The sequence below is a fragment of the Monomorium pharaonis genome, chromosome 10 (genome assembly GCF_013373865.1).
Source record: "Monomorium pharaonis isolate MP-MQ-018 chromosome 10, ASM1337386v2, whole genome shotgun sequence".
Lineage (NCBI taxonomy): Eukaryota > Metazoa > Arthropoda > Insecta > Hymenoptera > Formicidae > Monomorium > Monomorium pharaonis.
In genome coordinates this window covers 13,232,354-13,254,662 of record NC_050476.1, presented here as the reverse complement: position 1 = coordinate 13,254,662, position 22,309 = coordinate 13,232,354, and the positions used below count along the sequence as shown (strand labels likewise).

The 22,309-nt window shown below is 36.6% G+C and overlaps 1 protein-coding gene across 2 annotated transcripts in view; it reads right to left on the bottom strand.

Moving 5' to 3' along the window:
* Nucleotides 1–13,075, bottom strand: part of LOC105833664 (fatty acid synthase) — a 52,323-nt gene extending 39,248 nt beyond the window's left edge. The window contains exons 1-2 of one of the 2 annotated variants that reach the window (XM_036292781.1): nt 13,003–13,075; nt 11,400–11,592 (exon numbers count right to left, since the gene is read on the bottom strand). In XM_036292781.1, coding sequence (XP_036148674.1) covers nt 11,400–11,571 — 172 coding nt within the window. In that variant the 5' untranslated portion in view covers nt 11,572–11,592; nt 13,003–13,075. Of the gene's footprint in view, nt 1–11,399; nt 11,593–13,002 lie in introns of those variants that run through there. The other variant, XM_036292784.1, reaches the window with a different exon arrangement.
* Between the last annotated feature and the right edge of the window lie 9,234 nt (nt 13,076–22,309).

Below are 22,309 nucleotides of genomic sequence, written 5' to 3'. Positions count from 1 at the left end.
TATATATATTCATATATCGTCATATAAGAAATAAAAGTGCAATTATAAACGATCTTATACAGCTATATACAAGAATGTGATTAAATTATTTTTGTAAATCCTATTTAAGTATGGTCTTATTTAGCCATATATGATCTAACATTATCATATATAATCATGTGAAAGTATTTATATGATCAAATATAATCATATATGAATATATACAGGGAGTCGCAGAGCATACTGGTCAATGTTCGTAAAAGAGTAGATGGGATCGAGATGAACATAAAAGTCCAATATTGTTATGGGTTTGGTTTGCTAATAATCGAGATAAAAATTTTTTTAATTATGCGAATGAGAGCGCGCCTTGCGCGCCGAAGGAAGGGCTCAAGCCGCTCGAGCCATAGCACGGCTTACTGTCTCAAGCATTGGCTGCCGGTGGCGGCGGCGGCGGCGGGGGGAAGAAGGAGAAGCGTGACGTCGTCGCCGTTCCTATGTCTCGCCGCACCGCGCCTAAGCTTGCGTCAATGGCTACACTCGCAATTACATGACGAGATTATGAATTATTAATAAAAATAGGACAAATTTAAATCGTAATTAACTTCTGTAAATAAGAAAGTCGAAAGAGAGAAAGCGATGGAAACGTATGGATGCAAATAATATAATATTTGCCGCATCAAATTCTCTCATCGTTTTTCATGGAATATTAAATTAACGAAGATTTATCACGATTGATTCTTTATACATTCTTCTTTCGTAAACATCTTATTAGAAAATTACGAAATGCACGAAATACTATACCTAATATACACTCTTTGTAAAATAACGATAGAAAAATATTCACGTTTGATCTAAGGACTTCAGGATAAATTATTCAATGCGATTTCTATGGTAATTATAGGTAAATAAAGATCAATGTTATGTCAAGTATCGTTAGTATGGTTAACCACAAAGGATTTTCTCTTGTATACGATAGAGAACTTCGAGTTTCTTCTATCGTTAATACATTATAAGTCACTGAAAATCTGTCGTAATTAATAATGCAATTAAAGGTAGAAGAAACTGTAAGTTTTCTATAGTTATGAAAGAAAATCCTTCGTTGTGTTAACAATACATGATATTGAACATTAATTTTTAAGCATGATTATCGTAGCATCGCGCCTAAGCTATTGTGAAGGGTCTGGTCCCCTCTACATCGCTGCCGCGAGGATCACGCGGTGAGTGCGTTGTCAAAACAAGCCGTGTTATCTTGTCAGGCGCCTGAAAGTCGGACCAACTGCTATACGATCGATCCGCGGAATGACACTTTCTTGCGCGCACTGTAAAAAATTTATTTCGCCAACATACGCTCTGTCTGGCGCTTGCGACATCAATCATGTCTTTCATGCCGACTGTATCCAACTCATCGCTGACCCGCGAATCTTAAAGAGCGCCGAGAACGGCACCGGCTTCTCCTGCCCCGTTTGCGCGGCTTGTGCTTCCCGCTCGGGTGCTGGCTCCGGACTTTCGATGATGGGGGAACCTACCGTATCATCCCACGACGGGACTCGCAGCCTCAAGGATACCATCTCCTCGCTGCTCCAAAAGATGACAAATATCGAGAACCAGCTTCAGGGCCTTACGGCGATCAACGCCAAATTATCAACGCTGGAACTCAACATCTCACGCTGCATCGCCACGTACAGTGAATTTACATCGAGGACGGACGCGCTCACCGCAACTATGGATAAATTGAACGAACGGGTTGACGCACTCGAGCGTCCCGTGCAGCTACCGACCACCGCTGGCACCTCCTCTTCTTGTGCGGAGGACCGGCTTGAAGCTCGACTCGACGCGATCGAGCGGGATAGGCTCAACTCTGAGCTCATCATATTTGGAGCGAAAAAATTCTCCCCTAAAAATCCTCTCGAGCTAGTAAGGAACATTGCCTCCGTGCTTGGCGTGGTGGTCTGCTCCGGCGACATTCAGTCTTGCTACCGCATACCTGCCTCAAATGGTCGCCACCGCCCGCTGGTCCGACTGGTCATCCGCCTTACTTCCAACGAGGTCTGCAATCAATGGATTCGCTGCAAGCGTGCGAAGGGTGCCCTCGAGGGCGCTGAGGTATCCGACTCTCTATCCGGCTCGCGTATCGATGTCACCGAGAGGCTTTCTGCTTCTACGCGTCGCGCCTTTGCCCGGGTTAGGAGAGCTGTTGCGAGCGGTTTACTGTACCGAGCGTGGACGCGGAATGGTTACATTCACGTGATGCCCCACTCTAACTCCACGCTTATTAAAATTCGCGATGCTGCACACCTAAATTCCACCCTCGCTGCTGCTCCTCAGCCCCCCGCTACACCCTCCGTCACCATGACCGTCCGGCGGCCTGCGGCCATCCCTAATATCGTGGTGGTTAGCCCTGGCTCGGGTGACGACGGACCGTTTATTCTTGCGCCCCCCGTGCCCCCGCAAATCTTCGGCGCTATGCCCAAGCCGATGCCACTATCCGGGAGCGGCGTGACGGGGAGGGGGGGGCTACCGGTGCGATTCCAAAGAAACCCTCACAACGGAGAACCTGACGCGCTTCTACTTCTACTATCTCTGTCACAAACCTCAACCCACTTCGACTGTGCCACGTAAACTGTCAATCCCTCCTCCCCCACTTCCAAGAATTTCGCGACCACTTTCTGCAGGCTCCTTTTCGCACTGGGGCCCTATCCTAACGGGAGTCCCTCAGGGCTCGGTTCTCGGACCCTTTCTCTTCGCCATATTTATAAATGACCTCAGGCACTCCCTAAATAATTGCAAACATGTTCTATACGCGGATGACCTCCAAATTTATATACACTCCCACCCCTCTAATCTTGACTCAGCCCTAGAGAGGATGAGCGAGGACATTGCCGCCATCGAGCGCTGGGCGGACCTTAATGGTCTTAAACTGAATGCGAGTAAAACCAAGGCCATGCTCCTTGGTAACTCAAGATATGTTAACATCATTTCAGAGGCCATAACCTCGATCATAAACTCACCGTCAACGGTTCGCCCATCGCCTTTGTCGACCGAGCTATCAATCTAGGGATTGCGCTTACTAGTACCCTTAATTGGTCCGAGCACATCAAACTCTGTTTCAACAAAATAAACGGATCCCTTTGGCGACTAAAACTGTATAAAAATTGCCTAGCTACACCGCTGCGAATTCGCCTAGTGTCCTCGCTCATTCTCCCCTTTTTCGACTACTGCGCGGCTGTCTTCACCGACCTAACAGGCCAACAGAGACTCAGGTTGAGGAGGCTGATGAATGCGTGCGTGCGATTTATTTTTGATCTCCGCAGGACGATCACGTCACGCCCTACTATAAAAGGCTGACCTGGTTGTCTGCGGATGATCGAAGGGCTCATCTCATCGGCTGTTTTATCTACACAATCCTAACTTTACGCATCCCCGAATATCTAACCTCCATGTTTCACTATCATGTACCCCTCCGCTCCACATCACGCACCATCCCTCTTAATTTCACCACCCCCACCTGTAGAACCACCACCACCTACCAGTGATCTTTCCATTACGTCAGCACTACACTCTGGAATTCGCTCCCTACAGCCATGCAACAATCACCCTCATACGCAGCCTTTAAGCGTGGGCTCTTCGACCATCTATGGCGAACTGCGTCCTATAACTTAGGCTCTCAGTAGTCTCTAATATCGCCCACACTATCTATGGACTTAAATTTGCTCTCATACTTATTGTACTGCAAATATTGTTACTCTGCTTCTATTTACCCACTTTTCGTACTCCGCTCTGCGCTCGTTGTCTACAATTCGCATACTGTATAATCTATGCTTTTATATACTCGCTTTAATTTGCATATTTTGCTTATCACAGCTCAGCCTCACATATCATAATGTACTACTTATTTTATTGCACATTGTACGTTCTTAGAGGGCTCGCCCTAGAATGTTTAAATAAACGCTTTTCTCTCTCTCTCTCTCTCTCTCTTTCTCTCTCTCTTTCTCTTTTTCCCTCTCAAGTACTACGTAGTACACAAATACAATAAATATTACCACGTTTAACAACATCTTTAATGATCTAATGACAGAGTAGGGAGGTAGAGGAGAGTTAAGGCGGATTCAGTAGTCGCGACAAACATGACGGATAGAGGCAGAAGCGACAGCTGCACTTTGATTGATAGTATTAGGGGAAGTAAGAGAGTAGCTAGATCGTCGGCGGGAGAGGACAGAGATGAATGACGGGGATAGAAAACTAAGAGATTGGAAAGAGGGAATTGTAGGTAGTTTAAAGATTGTTAAATTAGAGATGAAGGAGGAGTTGAAGGAGATTATGGAGGAGCAGGGAAGAAAGATGAGGGAAGAATTAGATGCGTTGAAAAAAAAATTAAGGAATTTAAGGAGAGAGAATTTCTGGAAAGAATAGATGGGAAAGAGAAAAAAAAGAATTATTGGAGGCGCAGAAAGAGTTAAGGAGAAAGATATAAAAAATAGAAATAGGAGGGAATAGCGCAGTTAAAAAAAAGGTAAAAAAGATAGAGAGGAGAATAGAGATGAAGGAAAGAGAGGATAGAAGGAAGAATTTATTAATTAAAGGTGTAGAGGTTAAGGAAGGGAATAGGAAGAAGGTGGTAGAGATGGTGTTCAAGGAGATAGGAGCAGAGGTGACTGTGAAGGGAGTTAGGAGAATAGGAGAGGGGAGCAAAACAGGGAAAGAGATGGTATGGGTGAAGTTAGAGAGTGAGGAACAGAGGAAAGAGGTGTGCAGTAAGAAGAAGATTCTGAAAGGGAGGGAAGAAAGAATTATGGAAGATTGGACTTGGAAGGACAGGAAAATGAGATGGAGGTTAGAAAAAATAGCAAGAGTAGAAAAAGAGAAGGGAAAGAGGGTATGGTTAGGATATGGGAGGATCAGGATAGGAGATTGTTGGTGGAAGTGGAATGAAGAGGAGGAAGTCTTGAGGAATGAGAAAGGAGAGTTGAGGATAGAGGATGGGGGGGGGGGAGAGAACGTAGGATGATTGTGAGGGTAAGTCAGGAGAGGAAAGGTCGTGGGAAGGGAGGGAATTGAAAATAGTTTTTTGGAATGTGGCAGGGCTGGGGAATAAAGATAAAGATTTTTGGGATAATTTAAAAAATGAGATGTAATGTTTTTATCAGAGACATGGGCGGACGTAAGAGATTGGGAAAAGATAAAAGACAAAGTGCCAAAGGGTTATGAGTGGGGGGTGCAAAAGGCTAGTAGAAGAAATATAAAAGGTAGGGTAGGGTAGGTTGATGGGGAGAGGGTTGTAGGAGTAAGAAAGGAGTTAAGTGATAGAGGAAATAAAATCGTAGAATTAGGCGAAGGGTTATTGTCGGCTGGAATTAAGATAGGAAGGGAAAGTTGAAGAGTAGTAGAGGTCTATATAAAGGAAACAGGTAGGGAAGGAGCAATGCAAGTATTGAGATAGGTTATGGAATCAAAGGAGGCAGAAACGAAGGTGATTATTGGGGGCGATTTTAATGCTAAAACCGGTTCGGGAGCGTCCCATTTGCCCACGTCAATATTGACCACGTTATTATTGCCCACGCGTCAATATTGGTTACGTCACTATCGGCCACGCGTCAATATTGCCCATGTGTCATTATTGCTCACGCGTCATTATTGCTTATGTCATTATTGCCCACGTCAATATTAATCAATTTTTTTTTTGTTTAGCGTGGAAAGTCGCAAACCCATGTGGTGCAGAGAAATGCTTTGCACACACACACACACACACACGCACGCACACACACAAACACACACACATACACAGGGGGTGCAAGGTAGCCTTCGCCTCCCCCCCCGCACCCACCCCGGCCAAGTTGCAAACCCATATACAGCAATGACGTGGTCAATAGTGACGCGTGGGCAATAATGACGCGTGGGCAATAATGACGCGTGGGCAATAATGACGTGACCAATATTGACGCGTGGCCAATATTTACGTGGTCAATATTGATGTGGCCAACAATGACGCGTGGTCAATATTGACGTGGCCAATATTGACGTGGCCAATATTGACACGTGGCCAATAATGACGTGGCCATTATTGACGCGGGCAATATTGACGTGGTCAATATTGACGCGTGGCCAATAATGACGTGGCCAATAATGACGCGTAACCAATATTAACGCGTGGCCAATAATGACGTGACCAATATTGACGCGTGGGCAATAATGACCTGGTTAATATTGACGCGTGGCCAATATTGACGTGGCCATTATTGACGTGGCCAATATTGACGTGGCCAATATTGACGTGGTCAATATTGACGCATGGCCAATAATGACGTGGCCATTAATGACGCGTGGCCAATATTGACACGTGGCTAATAATCACATGGCTATTATTGACGTGGGCAATATTGACGTGGTCAATATTGACGCGTGGCCAATAATGACGTGGCCAATAATGACGTCGCCAATATTGACACGTGGCCAATAATGACGTGGCCATTATTGACGTGGCCAATATTGACACGTGGGCAATAATGACGTGGCCATTATTGACGTGGCCATTATTGACGTGGGCAATATTGACGTGGCCAATATTGACGCGTGGCCAATCCACCACGTGGTCATTCGGGATCGTGGTCAATATTGACGTGGCCAATATTGACATGGCCAATCGGGACCGTGGCCAATATTGACGTAGGCAAATGGAACGCTCCCGAACCGGTAGGGAAGAACAAGGTTGGGGAGAGGATTCGGATGGAGAGAGTGGAGATGGAGAAGAGCAGGCTAGGAGAAAGTCCAAACGTAAGGTAGATAAAGAAGGAAGAAAGCTGATAGAATTGATAGGAGAATGTGGATGGGAAATGTTAAATAGAAGGATGATGGGAGATGAGGAAGGTGAGTGTACGCATGTTGGAGGTAGGGGGAGCACGGTGATCGATTATATTTTAGTAGATGGAGAGGCGAAGGAAAGAATAGAGAAAATGAGGGTAATAGATAAAGTAGATTCGGATCATTTTCCAGTAGTGGCAGAGGTGAGAAGTGAGGAGAGAGGGGTAAATGAAAAAAAGAGAGGTAGGTAGATAAGGGTCTGGGATGAAGAGGGTAGGAAAATGTTCAGGGGAATTTTGGAGGGAGGGACAGAGGAAGAATATAAGCAGGAGGTAAATGAGGAGTGGGATAGAATGCTGAGTAAAATCAACGACGCAATGGGAAAGACGGAGAGAGAGAGAAGGAAAGGTAAGAAGGTAGGAAGAGACTGATAGGATGAAGAGTGTAGGGAGTTGAAAAGACAGGTGAGGAGGGAATTAAAGAGGTGGAGGAAAGGATTAGAGGATAGGAGTAAATATATAGGGCTGAAAAGAGAATTCAAAGTTATATGTGAGAGGAAGAAAGAGGAGGAAAATGGGAAGTGGGAAAAAAAGCAGAGGAAGCCAGGAACGAGAGTGAAGTTTGGGAGATAGTAAATAAAGACAGGAAAAAGAAAAGGATGGTGAACGAAGGCATAAGAATGGAGGAATGGAAAGAGTATTTTATGTGTTTGTTAGGTGAAGTAGAGACAAGAGTGGTTAGAAGAGAGGTGTGAAAGGATAGAGAAGATAGTAGGAGGGAGGAAGAATAGGTTATTAGCAAGGAAAAAGTAAGAAAAGTGTTGAGTAAATTAAAATTAGGAAAAGCGGGTAGATTAGATGGAATTTCGAATAAGGTATGGAGATGGGGGGAGCAAAGTTAGAGGAGTGGATAGAGGAATTTTTGAATAGGATATAAAAGAGAGAAGAATGCCCAAAAAATGGAAGGAGGGAGTAGTGGTACCGATTGTAAAAAAAGGAAAGGGGAAGCAGGTAAAGGAGTATAGGGGAATAACGTTAATGCCCACGTTGTACAAGGTGTATGCAAAAATTTTAGCAGAGAGGTTGAATGAAGAGATTGAGGAGAAGGGAATAATCCAAGAAAATCAAGCAGGCTTTAGGAATAAAAGAGGGACAATAGATAATATTTTTGTATTAAGCTACTTAGTAAATAGAAGTGTAGGCAAAAAAGACGGGAAATTAGTAGCGTTATTCGTAGATTTGAAGGCGGCATTTGATTTGGTGGATAGAGGTATTTTGATAAAGACGATGAGAGAGAGGAGGATTAGAGAATGTTTAATAGAGAGAGTGGAAACTTTATTAAGAGAATCGAAAAGTAGAGTTAGGTTTGGGGAAGAGACGGGGAAGGAGTTTTGGACGGCGAGGGGGGTAAGACAGGGGTGTCCAGTGAGTCCGTTGCTTTTTAATCTATTGATCTCAGACTTAGAAGAAGTAATGGGGAGGGTCAAGTGGGAAGGGGTGAAGGTGAAAGGAGAGAGGGTGTGTACGTTATATGCGGATGACTTGGTGGTGATAGCGGAAGACGAAGACCAGATGAGAAGTATGTTAGAAAGATTAGAAAGGTACTTGGATAAAAAGAATTTAGTTTTAAATGCGGAGAAATCGAAAATATTGAGGTTCAAGAAGGGAGGAGATAGAAAGAGTAGGAAAAGTTGGTGGAAAGGGAATAGGATAGAGGAGGTGAAGGAGTTTTGCTATGTCTAGGGTATGTGTTTCAAAAAAATGGGGGGCAAGAAGCGCAGATAAAGGATAGGGTGAGAAGGGCGGCGGCAGTGATGGGTCAAGTTCGGGGATTGGGAAGAGAAGGTACGGGGGTGATTGGGGAAGGAAGGTATGATTATTTGACAGGTTAGTATGGACGGTTATGGGGTACGGGGTTGAAATATGGGGATGAAAGAAGAGAGACAGTATGGAGAGGTTAGAGGAGAGGTACCTGAGATGAATGCTGGGCTTGAATTGGCACACGCCGGGCTATATGGTAAGAGAAGAGATACTGAGGGATAAATTGAGAGGGAAAGCGGGAAGAAGGGCGTGGAAATATGAAAAGAGGTTAGAGGAGAAAGGAGGTAGCGAACTAGCAAGAAAGTGTTTAGAAGAAATAAAGTTGAGGTGTAGGTCAGAAAAGGTAGATAATGGCTGGGAAGGGGAAAAAAGCAGTTTTTGGGAGGACAGAGGAGGGAATTTGGAAGAGCTAGATGAGGAAAGAGGGGAAGATAGAGTAGAAGCGGTATTTATTAAGGATGAAAAGATGCAGAAAGAGGAAAGATGGGACAGAATGCTAGGATCAGAATATAATAGGTGGTATAAAATGGTGAAGGAGGAGGGCGTACCGGAATACCTGATAAAAGGGTGGGGAGAGAATAGGTGGAGGAGAATTATAAGGTGTAGATTGGGTAACGAGATGAGAGGCAATAGATATTGAGAAGATGAGGAAAAGAAAAGGTGTAGATTATGTGGAGGTAGCGTAGAGAGAGGCCTTCATTGGCGCACAGTACAATTAGACACGTTACAATTGCCCACTGTGCTATTTAACACAAAACGTTGCGCACCGTTCAATTGCGCACAGTTCGTTTCGAAACAGTTCGATTGGACACAGTTCGATTGAACACCGTTCGATTGGAAACCGTTCGATTGGACACAGTTTGATTGGACACAGTTCGATTGCGCACCGTTTAATTGCGTACCGTTCAATTGCACACCATTTAAGTCGCAAACCCATGTAATGCAGTGAATGCTTTACACACACACACACACACACACAGGGTGGAGGCCCCCCTCCCGCACCCACCCCGTCCAAGTCGCTAACCTATGTACACATTGCAAACGCAGCCATAATGTATGAATATTTAATATGCGTTTGATTGAACGGTGTGCAATTGAACTGTGCGCAATTGAATGGTGTGCAATTGAACAGTGTGCAATTGAACGGTGCGCCACTGAACGGTGCGCAATTGAACGGTGCGCAATCGAACTGTGCCCAATCGAACAAAATATATACGTGTGAATATAATTAGGTAGTCATATATGACCAAATATTAGTTTTTGCGGACAAAATCCATATATGAGCGTATAAAATTACTTCTTATATGAGCATATAAGAAATATTTTTTCCCGGGTTATTAAATCCTTTCATATCTAATTATATATTTTTATGATTATATATGATCATATCGCGCCAAATTTTGGATTAGATTATATATGATTATATATTATTAGATCTTTTTGTATCTAATTAAAAATTTTATTTACATCTGATCATACTAATATCCATTTTTTCTCGGGTATACATGCTCGAATATGATCTTAGATAGTCATATATGATCATACATGGATTTATGCGATCAAAATTCATATATGAGCATATAAGAGTATATAAGAGGTTTTTTTGTGGACCTCAAAAAATAATTGCTAAAATTTTTTTTCGCACTTTTCGCAAACTATAATCTTGATGACTGAAACTGTTAGAGATAAAGAGTATCCTTAAATTTTTGGTTTGCTGAATTTAATGCTTACATTAGATTTACCCCATTTGACATTTAACAGAAATCAATCATCATGTTTATAAAATTTAAACCAAGACAGTAAATTTCCAAACCCACATAACTCAAGAGAAGAAGGAAAGGAGATAAAAGATCTACTCATGGCCTAAATCAAAACAGCATAAAAAGATTAGAAATCTTTTATTAGATTAAATTTATTTTTTTCTGTGATAATGTACGTTTAAGAGTTTACTGTCTTGGTTTACATTTTGTAAACATGATGGCTGATTTCTGTTGAATGTTGAACTTCATGGGGTACTGTAAGAACGAAATTTATCAATCCAAAAATATAAGAATATTCTTTTCTATAAATAGTTTTAGTCGGCAAGATTACAATTTAGTCCAAAAAGTGTCAGTTTTAGCAGTTATTTTTTGAGATTACTGAAGAACCCTAACCTGATAGTTCAAAATAAGGATTCAGATTTAGTGACCCCAAAAATATAAGAATATCGTGGTCTGGTCTACCGGACACAAATTTTTTTGTGTGCCTAATGTAATCAATCAAAGGTTGCACTACCCTGTTCAAAAGATCGATAGAATCAGATAAGGAAAAATTCTATCTAATTGGTGTGTTTTCGGTTCGTAAATATTAGATTGTTTATCTGAAATATATGATAGACTTTCTATATTTCTATATATTTCTATATCGTATTATATTCTTTAAATATGTCATATTATATACACAACGATAGAAAACGAATTTTTCTATTACATATTATTGATAGAAACGTATAGGGACACTTGCAAATTAATTTATATAGTCTTACAGTTTTTGAATCGTAACTATTATATTCTGCAGTAAAATGACTAGATAAGATCACAAAGGAGTCATGTATATTCAGATAAAATTTTAGTCGCTTGATTCAGATACGATAAAGAACGATAAAATTTTATAACTTTTCTATCTGGCATGAAATCTAGTGTCATGTTAAATTTCTATCAAATATTTATATCTTTCTATCAATTTCTATCAAATTTTTTGAGCAGGATAAGTTTCTACAAGGGCAACGTAAAACTATAATAAAATTATTAATAATAAAGTTATCACCTTTTTCCCAACGATCATGATTTTCTTTAACAAGATCAACTTTATTAAACAGATTCTCTCGTAATTGATTCATATTGTCCGAATCTGGAAATCTGCCAGCAATACCAGAAATAACAATTTCTTCACCGGAGTTAATATCGTTCCACGATCTACGTACTTTTTTATCATCCATGGTTTTAATTATTGTTTTGATCTAAAAAAAAGTTATGCATGTATATATATATATATATATATATATATATATATATATATACACTGGCGCAAAAACAAACGAAACAAAATTTTTGACCGATTTTTAGGCAATTTTCAAAGTGATGCAACTTTGCGAAAAATCATCCAAATTATATGTACTTTTTTTAATTTAAAGGGCAAAGACTTTACTTTCAGAATCCCTAGGCGAAAGTTTGATTTGTTAAGTGCGAACCTTTTGTATTGCATGAAAACCAAACATGTGTTTTTTAATTGAAAAAAGTAAAAGTTTGTTATCATTTTGCACAAATTTCTCGTTAAAATCTTGCTAATATTAATTCAGATTCTGAAAGTTCATTCTTTTCTAAGCAATTTAAAAACAAAATACATGTCGATACGATGTTTTTTGTTGATTGCACACGAGTTTGAAATTTGCACTGCATTTTAGGGTATTTTAGCAAATATACGGTATTTTTGAATATCATGAATTTTGGGTATCAATATGATATTGCACATTGATTTTATTCGTGTTGAACTCAATCATACCGCTGTCATCAAAGTGACCCGATCTGCACCACGTGGAGAATGACGATCGGATTTTGTACATCATGTGGCTCTGAAATTCATCGGTGGAAATTTGTACTTTCTGATCTGAATATAACGGATAGCTGATGCACCAATTTTACTGAAGTCAACAGAAGATCACATTTATCTATACTCATAAACCCACACATACACGTAACATACATATACACATACTCATACATAAAAAGTAAAAGTTCAAATTGTATTTAAAAAAATCAGCCTTTTCAGGGCCACATGATGTACAAAATCTGATCGTCATTTTCCACGTGGTGCAGATCGGGTCACTTTGATGACGGCGGTATGATTGAGTTAAACACGAATAAAATTAATGTGCAATATCATATTGATACTCAAAATTCATGATATTTAAAAAATACCATATTTATTCGCTAAAATACCTTAAAATGCAGTGCAAATTTCAAACTAGCGTGCAATCAACAAAAAACATCGTATCGACATGTTTTTTTTTTTGAAATTGTTTAGAAAAGAATGAACTTTCAGAATCTGAATTAATATTAGCAAGATTTTAACGAGAAACTTGTGCAAAATGATAACAAACTTTTACTTTTTTCAATTAAAAAACACATGTTTGGTTTTTATGGGATACAAAAGGTTCGCGCTTAACAAATCAAACTTTCGCGTAGGGATTCTCAAAGTAGAGTCTTTGCCCTTTAATTGAAAAAAAAGTACATGTAATTTGGATGATTTTTCGCAAAGTTGCATCACTTTGATTATTGCCTAAAAATCGGTCAAAAATTTTGTTTCGTTTTTTTTTGCGCCAGTGTATATATATATATATATATATATATATATATATATACATACATACTTTCAAACTGTATCTAGTTTTGACAGTATCACTGTGATAGTGTTTAAGTCGTAAGCAAGAAACTTTAATGTCATTTTCTCAGGCTCCTATTTATATGAACATCAAATTAAATGATTATTGTAATGTATGTTAATGTAATACATCTAAACAGTATAAGTTGTAGATTTTATAACTAATCTTATAAATATGTAACTTTCCACAGCACTAAGTGGATTATTAATTGATTGCCAGTAAGCAAATAAGGTCTAAAGTCTAAATGTCGACTTATATTCGATGGAAATCTGATAAATGTCTCGACTAAAGTCGACTACAGTCTGCCAATAAGTCAATTTTAAAATCTCACTTTACGGCGACTAATTTGAAGTCATTTATAATAAATTTTTCTTCTAATAATGACATTTGTCAAAATTGGGCTCAAATTTATTTAAATTGACGAAATCTATTAAAATGTTAAACTCAAATAATAATCTATTATATACATAAATAAATAATAATAAAACAGTACAATATATTAATTTTCCTTAATGTCTGTCTTCAGTCTTTTTTAAAGCGTTTTAATCTTTCTTAAAATCTTTTTCAATAACTTTTTTGTCATTTTTGAAATATTAAAAGTAAAATAGTACTAAAAGTATATAACATGTATGTATGTAACAAATGTAATCTGTTAACTGAATTCTAAGGTCATTTAATCTTGTCCAAGCAAATGTAAAATGACAGTTTTTTTACACAAAATAACCAAGAATTAAATATTATAAATAAATTCGTACAATCAACGATTGAGACATTTAGTTTTTATTTTATTGAACATTTATGTTTTTTTTCAAAATTTTCTGAGTCCATTAAAATGGTTTAATGAAATGTAAACATAGGTAAATAATTTAAGGATTCTGTTTATATTGACGGAAAGTTAAGTTTAAGCTCAAATTAATTTTGTTTTATATCCATCCTCTAAACTGATTCATACAAACGATCCGATTAATCAACACAATTAAATGGTTAAACTTTTAGATTCTTTTCTTTAGGTTGATAACGATAATTCATATAATAAGTTTAAGATGTAAAAACCTGTATAATGCCTGCAAGTATAAGCAAAGATGGCAACAAAATATGAGATTTTTTGCTTTCTTTCAGTTCTTCCTTTTATCACTCGCAGTTCATCAACAAGCAAACATTCGGACAAGCAAACTTCTTAAAACCGAAAAGATGTTACATATGGTGTCTTTACACATAAAAACGTCAAGCGTCAAAACATGCGCAATAATATTTAATAATTTTACTAGGCGCGTTCAATAGACAGAGAGTGCGTTTCATTCAAGGGGATGTTGGAGATGGATCTGTTTTATTGATTAAATGTGATTATTGTTCCAATGAAAAATCTATTTGTTGACTACACAGAATTAAAAATCTTTCTCTAGAATTATAATATAGACAATAACGGAGTGCGGTGAAAACAAGTTTATACGAAAAACGATCAAAAATTAAAAAATTTTAAGTTTTGTAATCGATTTCTGCGGTCGAACACTCGTGAAAACATTTGCTGCTTATAAAAGTTTTAGCCTCTGTATGTACAAAACAAGCATACCTCGCACATTGCCTTATAAAAAAGAACAATTCTGTGCTTTTAGAAATGAGCCTAGACGCTTCAGTATAATAGATTTCCGTCTTTGAAAATCTTGTATGTATATATGATTCGGATTCGGAAGAAGTCGATAAGTAGAGTAATATGAAAATAATTTTTTTGGTTCTTGATATAAAATCCAATTCACAGATTGATATTAATATGTGTACTTTAATTTTGGAAAAGAATTTCCAAATCTATAAAAGAAATATATATAAAATCTCATTAATGGTGTTGTTACGTCCAGTCTTATGGGATTTTACTCTTTATTCGATAGGAAGGATATTTTAGGGAGAACAGGTAAGGCAGGGAAGAACATAACAAAACGTGTAGAATTCCCGTAGGCACACAGTTTAAGAGAGGGTAGGTGCCTCGGGTCGAACGTACTTTTTATGACTCAAAAATATAGGTCAACGTGCCGATAGGCCCGCTATAACCCCTTTCGAGTCGTACGTCCGTCGGTCCAAGTTTCGAGTCAACGAATTGAATCGCTTTAACTCGCGATCGGACCAGGTGCAGTCTTTGTTCGGGATAGGCGAGGTCGTTATTAATTAAAATAAATGATAAAGTTTCACATAAAATTAACAAAAGTATTTATTCTAATAACAAATAAAAATAATAAAAAAAAAAAAATACAAATAAGCGCTGAAGTCGTGGTTTTTTTTTATTTCTATAGTATTAACGGTAAACGCGGAGCAAAGAAATAGACGAAGGGTTTATTAAATTGTTACATGGAAAAAACAGAGATGCTTGAAATTGTAAGAGGATAAAGAATAACGTAGGAGAGAGTAAGGGTGGAACATCTTCGAGTTTTAGAGAACTGATCTAGGAATAAGTAAGAGAAACAAGAGGAGCGGGGACGTTTCGAGGATCACACGGGGGTTCCTCGAGATTGTGGCATGGTGTCGGAATATCTGAGGATCACACAAGGGTTCCTCAGGGTCGTGGTATGGTGACGGGATAACTGAGGATCACACAAGGGTTCCTCAGGGTTGTGGTATGGTGACGGGATATTCTGAGATTCGCACACGGGAGCCTCAGGTTTGTGTGAGTGTGAGGGAATTATTTATAAATAATAGGAGGGTGTCTTAAAGAATTAAAACGGAAGGGAGCAGATGAGTAACGTAAAAACAAAAGAAATTATGATTGTGGAACTTACTCATTGTTGGTTCTTGAGCAAATCTGTCGGAATCAAAGGGATTTCTTGACCGGATGGAACGGCACTAAAGTTTACTTGCGCACTGATTCTACATGATTACTAACTAACTAACTAACTCTAAAAACGTAACTCTAAAACTTTAAACGTAACTGAACTCACAACTAACTACTCTTAACTGACTATTACTCTCCATTACTATTATTGACTATTATTACTACTGTAACGACCGTTTTCGCGCGGAGACGTTAGCTCGTCGGGAAAAGGTCAGGGCGAAAAGGGCTCAGAGACAGAAGAAATGCAATAGGTAGCTGGACGATATACTTTATTCTTTTTATCTTACAATAGAGACAAGTTCGCGGATATTTACAGCGGAGCGGGGAAACTATGTACAAATGTGTTAGACGCGATGGGATTTCGGCGATCAGTACCCGTGCGCGTGACAGCCAGCTGATCGGCTGTCTGGTATGATGGTGTGTCCGCGGTGCACGGTGCGGCGGGCGGCGCGCGGTAACGAGCCCGACGTTCGGGCTTGGTAGCCAGCGGGCGCGCGGTGTGGAAGCGGGTGTCTCGCGTCCCGAAGTTTTCTTGTAAATTGTTGCGGCAATTCTGTGAATTTTGGTTCGTTTTCGAGGAACGGCGTCGGCCCCGAGTACGCTCGGGGGGAGACGGAGAACACTCCGTGCCAGTTACCGGGCCAAGAGGATGTGGCTGGTGTGGATTCGGGCTAGCTGCCGAGAGCTCTCGGCGGAGACAGAGCACGCTCTACCCCCGTTGTTTGCTAGCGCGGATGGGAATGAAACGAGCTAGGCCGAGAACTCTCGGCAATGACGGAGAACACTCCACCGTTTTCTGGCTCGTGAGGTTTTCTCTTCTCGTCGGAGCGAGTCGGACGGGATACGAGAAGTGATCGCTGCGCGTCATCTCGGCGGCGTGGAGGGCTTATTACAGGCACGCTTCGCCCGTTTCTTGGCCCGGCGGATGGCCGGCCGGGCCTCGCGGTCGCTGTTAGCCGCTGAAGAACGTGGTTTGTTACACTACTATTACTGACTATATTACTATTATTACTGACTCTTACTGACTCTTACTGACTATTCTTTAAGATTTGGTATTATATATACAGAGTCTTACAAGGGGAGGATCCAGATGTAGGTGGTTCAAATATTCTAATTGCTAGGATTCTTTTTCAGGATTGTGTGGTGGGTGAATTCTACGTTTTCTTATTGGAAAAATAGTTTTTCCTTTTTGACCAATCATACGTTGAGTACTCTGTCGAAAGTTTCTCTGTTTCCTCCCACATTCTTTCAATTTTATCGAAGGGATCCGACCTATCGCGTAGGTTATCTTCCCTTTGGGTTTAAGAGATAAATAATTTTTTCTATCGTGCTAGACGTGCTACGATATGGTTTGCAGATGGAGGAAACGGTTATTTATTTTTTGCTTATGTTTAGATACTTTATTGCTCATTTTTTGTGAGGAAACGTGAAACTTTGCTTAGATCCCATGTTTGTTTTTGAATTTCTATCTTCAAAATTTATTATTTGTTGACTCAATATTCAAAAAGAGTCGGAATTATCTACTTGGTCGTTTCGTCCATCTATGTTTGTCATTACGTTTCTAACAGACTAATCCTAGACGCATAAAAAATTATCGGAGACCGTTGAAACGGAATTTCTTTAGTAAATTATTTGTTTTTCTGACGAAGGGAAATCGTGGAGTCTGTCGGACGTAACAGTGTGCATGAATGAGTCTACATTATCCCTACGACCCCAATCAAATTTGAGGGGCAGTTCAACATTTTGTTAAGGGGATGCTAAACTGCTAGTCAAACTTGATCGAGGTCGATAATGTAGAGTCATTCGTGCACATCATTAACAAAATTTTGTATGTATTTTTTTTATAGATTTATAAATTCTTTTCCAAAATTAAAGTTTATGTATTAACATCAGCTTATGAATTAAATTTCATACCAAAAATTGAAAAGAATATTCAGATTGCTCTTTTGAGACATGAAATGTTTATCAATGTATATCTTTTTTATTACGACGCCTACGCGACACAATCTGAAAGCATAGTATTGTTCCTTAATGTTCACTCGTGTAAGGACCTGACCTGATTTATACAACCTAATTACACAACTTTTATATCAAGCACATTTTATTACGAGTTCACGCCAGATGCCGACAATTAAAAAATTTTTTTTGGTTTTTTGTATAAAATTGTTACGTCCGTACATACACTGTTATCGTCTATACTTTAATTGTGGAGACAGATTTTTAATTTTGTAAATGCAATAAAAAGATAGGCATTGGTAAAAATTGTCGGTAAAACAGACGATTTTAGGATCCCCTTAACGTCATTTAACAATACCGCATGTCACTTTATTAATGTTAAACCTTTTCTTATTTACGAAACCTTATTTGACGCAATACGTGTCAATGTTATTGCAAAACTTATAAAATTTTTTTGTGAAAGAATTTACTGATAATTTATTAATACATTATATGCCAAATTATCTACATATAATTAAACTCAATGACAAAAAAGACATAACTCATAGAAAAAAATTAAACATATATGTTTTCTCATTTATTATATGTATTAGACGTAAAAAGAAGAATATAATAATAACAAAACACGCTACATCTTCACCCACATACCAGATATTATTGTAATATTATGTACTATGTAAATAAAAATTACTTTGTACTTTATGACCCGTATTAATGCTGGACTGCCTCTCAAACTTGATCGGGATCGATAATGTAGAGTCATTTGTGCACATTAATGAGATTTTGTATATATTTCTTTTATAGATTTGAAAATTCTTTTCTAGAATTAAAGTACACATATTAATATCTATCTGTGAATTGGATTTTATATCGAGAACAAAAAATACTTTTTGTTGTTGCTCTACTTATCGACTTTTTACGCGTGTATAACCTAAATTTTTGTTTCGCAATTTCGTTTCAATTAAGCACTAAAATCTAACTTTCGATACTCGACACTGTTTGTTCTCGTCGACACTGTTTACTAGTCTATGAATACGAATTTCATAAGTATACAAACTGTAGATTTTATATTAAGCAAACATTGTTATGATGTGACAGCAAATTAAAATTTTTTTCCCGTTTTTGATAGAAACTCCACTCCACAAACTGGTAGCAATGCGTATTCTTTTATTCTGAAGAAGGATTTCCAAATCTATAAAAGGAATAAAAAGATATTGCAAAACAGTAATTAATATCTTTTTGTCAGTAAGACAGACAACTTCAGCATCCCCTTATTAACGCGTTATGAATACGGATCACAAAGTACAAAGCCATTATTTTATTAAGTCAATAATTTTTTTAAATTAATTTACACTAAAATTTTTGTATTCTAATAAATTTGTAAATACATGTAAAAAATTATGTAACAACGAAAGAGCAAAGAATAATGGCGTACTATTGAATGTTCCAACATGTTTAACGTTATTTAACAATTCTACATGTCATTTTATGAATGTTTAACCTTTTCTTATTTACGAAACCTTTTTTGACGCAATACGTTTCAATGTTATTGAAAAATTCATAAATTATTTTTGTAAAGAGAATTGCATTTTACTTATAATTTATTAATACATTATATGCCAAATCATCTACATAATTAACTCAATGACAAAAAAATTCATAGAAGAAAATTAACATATTTTTTTCTCATTATTTATTATAAGTATTATATGTAAAAAAATAATATAACAATAAAACACGCAACATCTTTACCCACATAGGACGTAATATTACTGTGATATTATTGTGATATTACGTGCTATGTGAGTAGAAACGCGTTCTGGATACGGGTCATAAAGTACAAAACTATTATTTTATTAAGTCAATAATTTTTTAAAATTAATTTACACTTAAATTTCTGTATTCTAATAAATTTGCAAATATGTGTAAAGAATTATGTGAAAACGGAAAAGCAAAGTATAATAGCGTACTATTGAATATTCTATTATGTTTAACGTTATTTTACAATTCCGCATGTCACTTTATTAATGTTTAACCTTTCCTTCTTCACGAAACCTTCTTTGACGCAGTACGTGTTAATGTTATTGGAAAATTTATAATTCTTTTTTTGTAAAGAAAATTGCATTTTACTAATAATTTATTAATACATTATATGTCAAATTATCTACATATAATTAAACTCAATGACAGAAAAATTCATAGAAAAAAATTAAAATATATGTTTTCTTATTACTTATTATGAGTATTAAACGTAAAAAATAATAAAATAGTAAGAAAATATGCAACATCTTTATTCACATAGGATGTAATATTATTGTGATATTACTGTAATATTATGTGCTATGTGAGTAGAAACGCATTCTGAATACGGGTCATAAGTATAAAACCATTATTTTATTAAGTCAATAATTTCTTTTAATTAATTTATACTTAAATTGTTGTATTCTAATAAATTTGTAAATATGTGTAAAGAATTATGTGAAACCGGAAAAGCAAAGTATAATAGCGTACTATTGAATATTCTATTATGTTTAACGTTATTTTACAATTCCGCATGTCACTTTATTAATGTTTAACCTTTCCTTCTTCACGAAACCTTCTTTGACGCAGTACGTGTTAATGTTATTGGAAAATTTATAATTCTTTTTTTATAAAGAAAATTGCATTTTACTAATAATTTATTAATACATTATATGTCAAATTATCTACATATAATTAAACTCAATGACAGAAAAATTCATAGAAAAAAATTAAAATATATGTTTTCTTATTACTTATTATGAGTATTAAACGTAAAAAATAATAAAATAGTAAGAAAATATGCAACATCTTTATTCACATAGGATGTAATATTATTGTAATATTACTGTAATATTACGTGCTATGTGAGTAGAAACGCATTCTGAATACGGGTCATAAGTATAAAACCATTATTTTATTAAGTCAATAATTTCTTTTAATTAATTTATACTTAAATTGTTGTATTCTAATAAATTTGTAAATATATGTAAAGAATTATGTAAAACCGGAAAAGCAAAGTATAATAGCGTACTATTAAATATTCCAACATGTTTAAGGGGATCCTAAAGTCGTCTGTTTTACCGACAGAATTGTACAATCTGTTCCAATGTCCAACTTTTTATTGCATTTACAGAATTAAAAATCCTTCTCCACAATTAAAGTATAGACAATAACAAAGACAAGTCGTAACAATTTTGTAGGAAAAATGACAAAAAATTTTATAATTGTCTGCTTCTAGCATCGACTTGTAACAAAATGTGCTTGATGTAAAAATTTTAGACCTTGTACGCATAAATCAAGCTTGGGCCCAATACGAGTGAATATTTAGAAACAATCCTATGTTTTCAGATTGAGCGTATGCGTATTCTAATAAAAAAGATTGTCTAGCCAGAAAATTTTGTGTTCAAAAAGAGCAATCTGAAAAATTTTTTTTAATTTTTGGTATGAAATTCAATTCATAAACTGATATTAATACATAAACTCCAATTCTGAAAAAGGATTTCCAAATATATAAAAAAAGTACGTACAAAATTTTGTTAATAATGTGTACAAATGTCTCTACATTATCGACTTCGATCAAATTTTACGAGCAGTTTAGCATCCTTTTAACGTTATTTTACAATTCCGCATGTCACTTAATGTTTAACCTTTTTTTATTTACGAAACCTTCCCTATAAGCGCATAATATTATTTAATATTTTAAGTATATTCTTAGAATATTAAATAATATTATGCGCTTATAGGGAAGGTTTCGTAAATAAAAAGAGGTTAAACATTAAGTGACATGCGGAATTGTAAAATAACGTTAAGAGGATGCTAAACTGCTCGTAAAATTTGATCGAAGTCGATAATGTAGAGACATTTGTACACATTATTAACAAAATTTTGTACGTACTTTTTTTATTAATACATTATATGTCAAATTATCTACATATAATTAAACTCAATGACAGAAAAATTCATAGAAAAAAATTAAAATATATGTTTTCTTATTACTTATTATGAGTATTAAACGTAAAAAATAATAAAATAGTAAGAAAATATGCAACATCTTTATTCACATAGGATGTAATATTACTGTGATATTACTGTAATACAAATGTACACTTAATATTCTAAGAATATATATATTTAAAATATTACTTAATATTAAATAATATTATGTGCTTATAGGGTTCTTTGACGCAATACGTATCAATGTTATTAAAATTTTTATAAATTTTTAAGTTTGTGCAAAAAATTACGTTTCAAAGGTAATTCATTAATACATTTTATATGCCAACTCATCTACTTATGATTAAACTCAATAATATAAAAAGCTTAAGAAAAGTCAAACGTATATGTTTTCTTCTTATTTATTATATACACAGAAAAAAGTAATATAGCCAATAACATATGTAATTGCCAGATTGCCAACTACATATAATACTCAATACAATAATATTTGCTGTTGATGCAAGTATAACGTTGATACTGCAATAGTATGTATTATTGTATTGA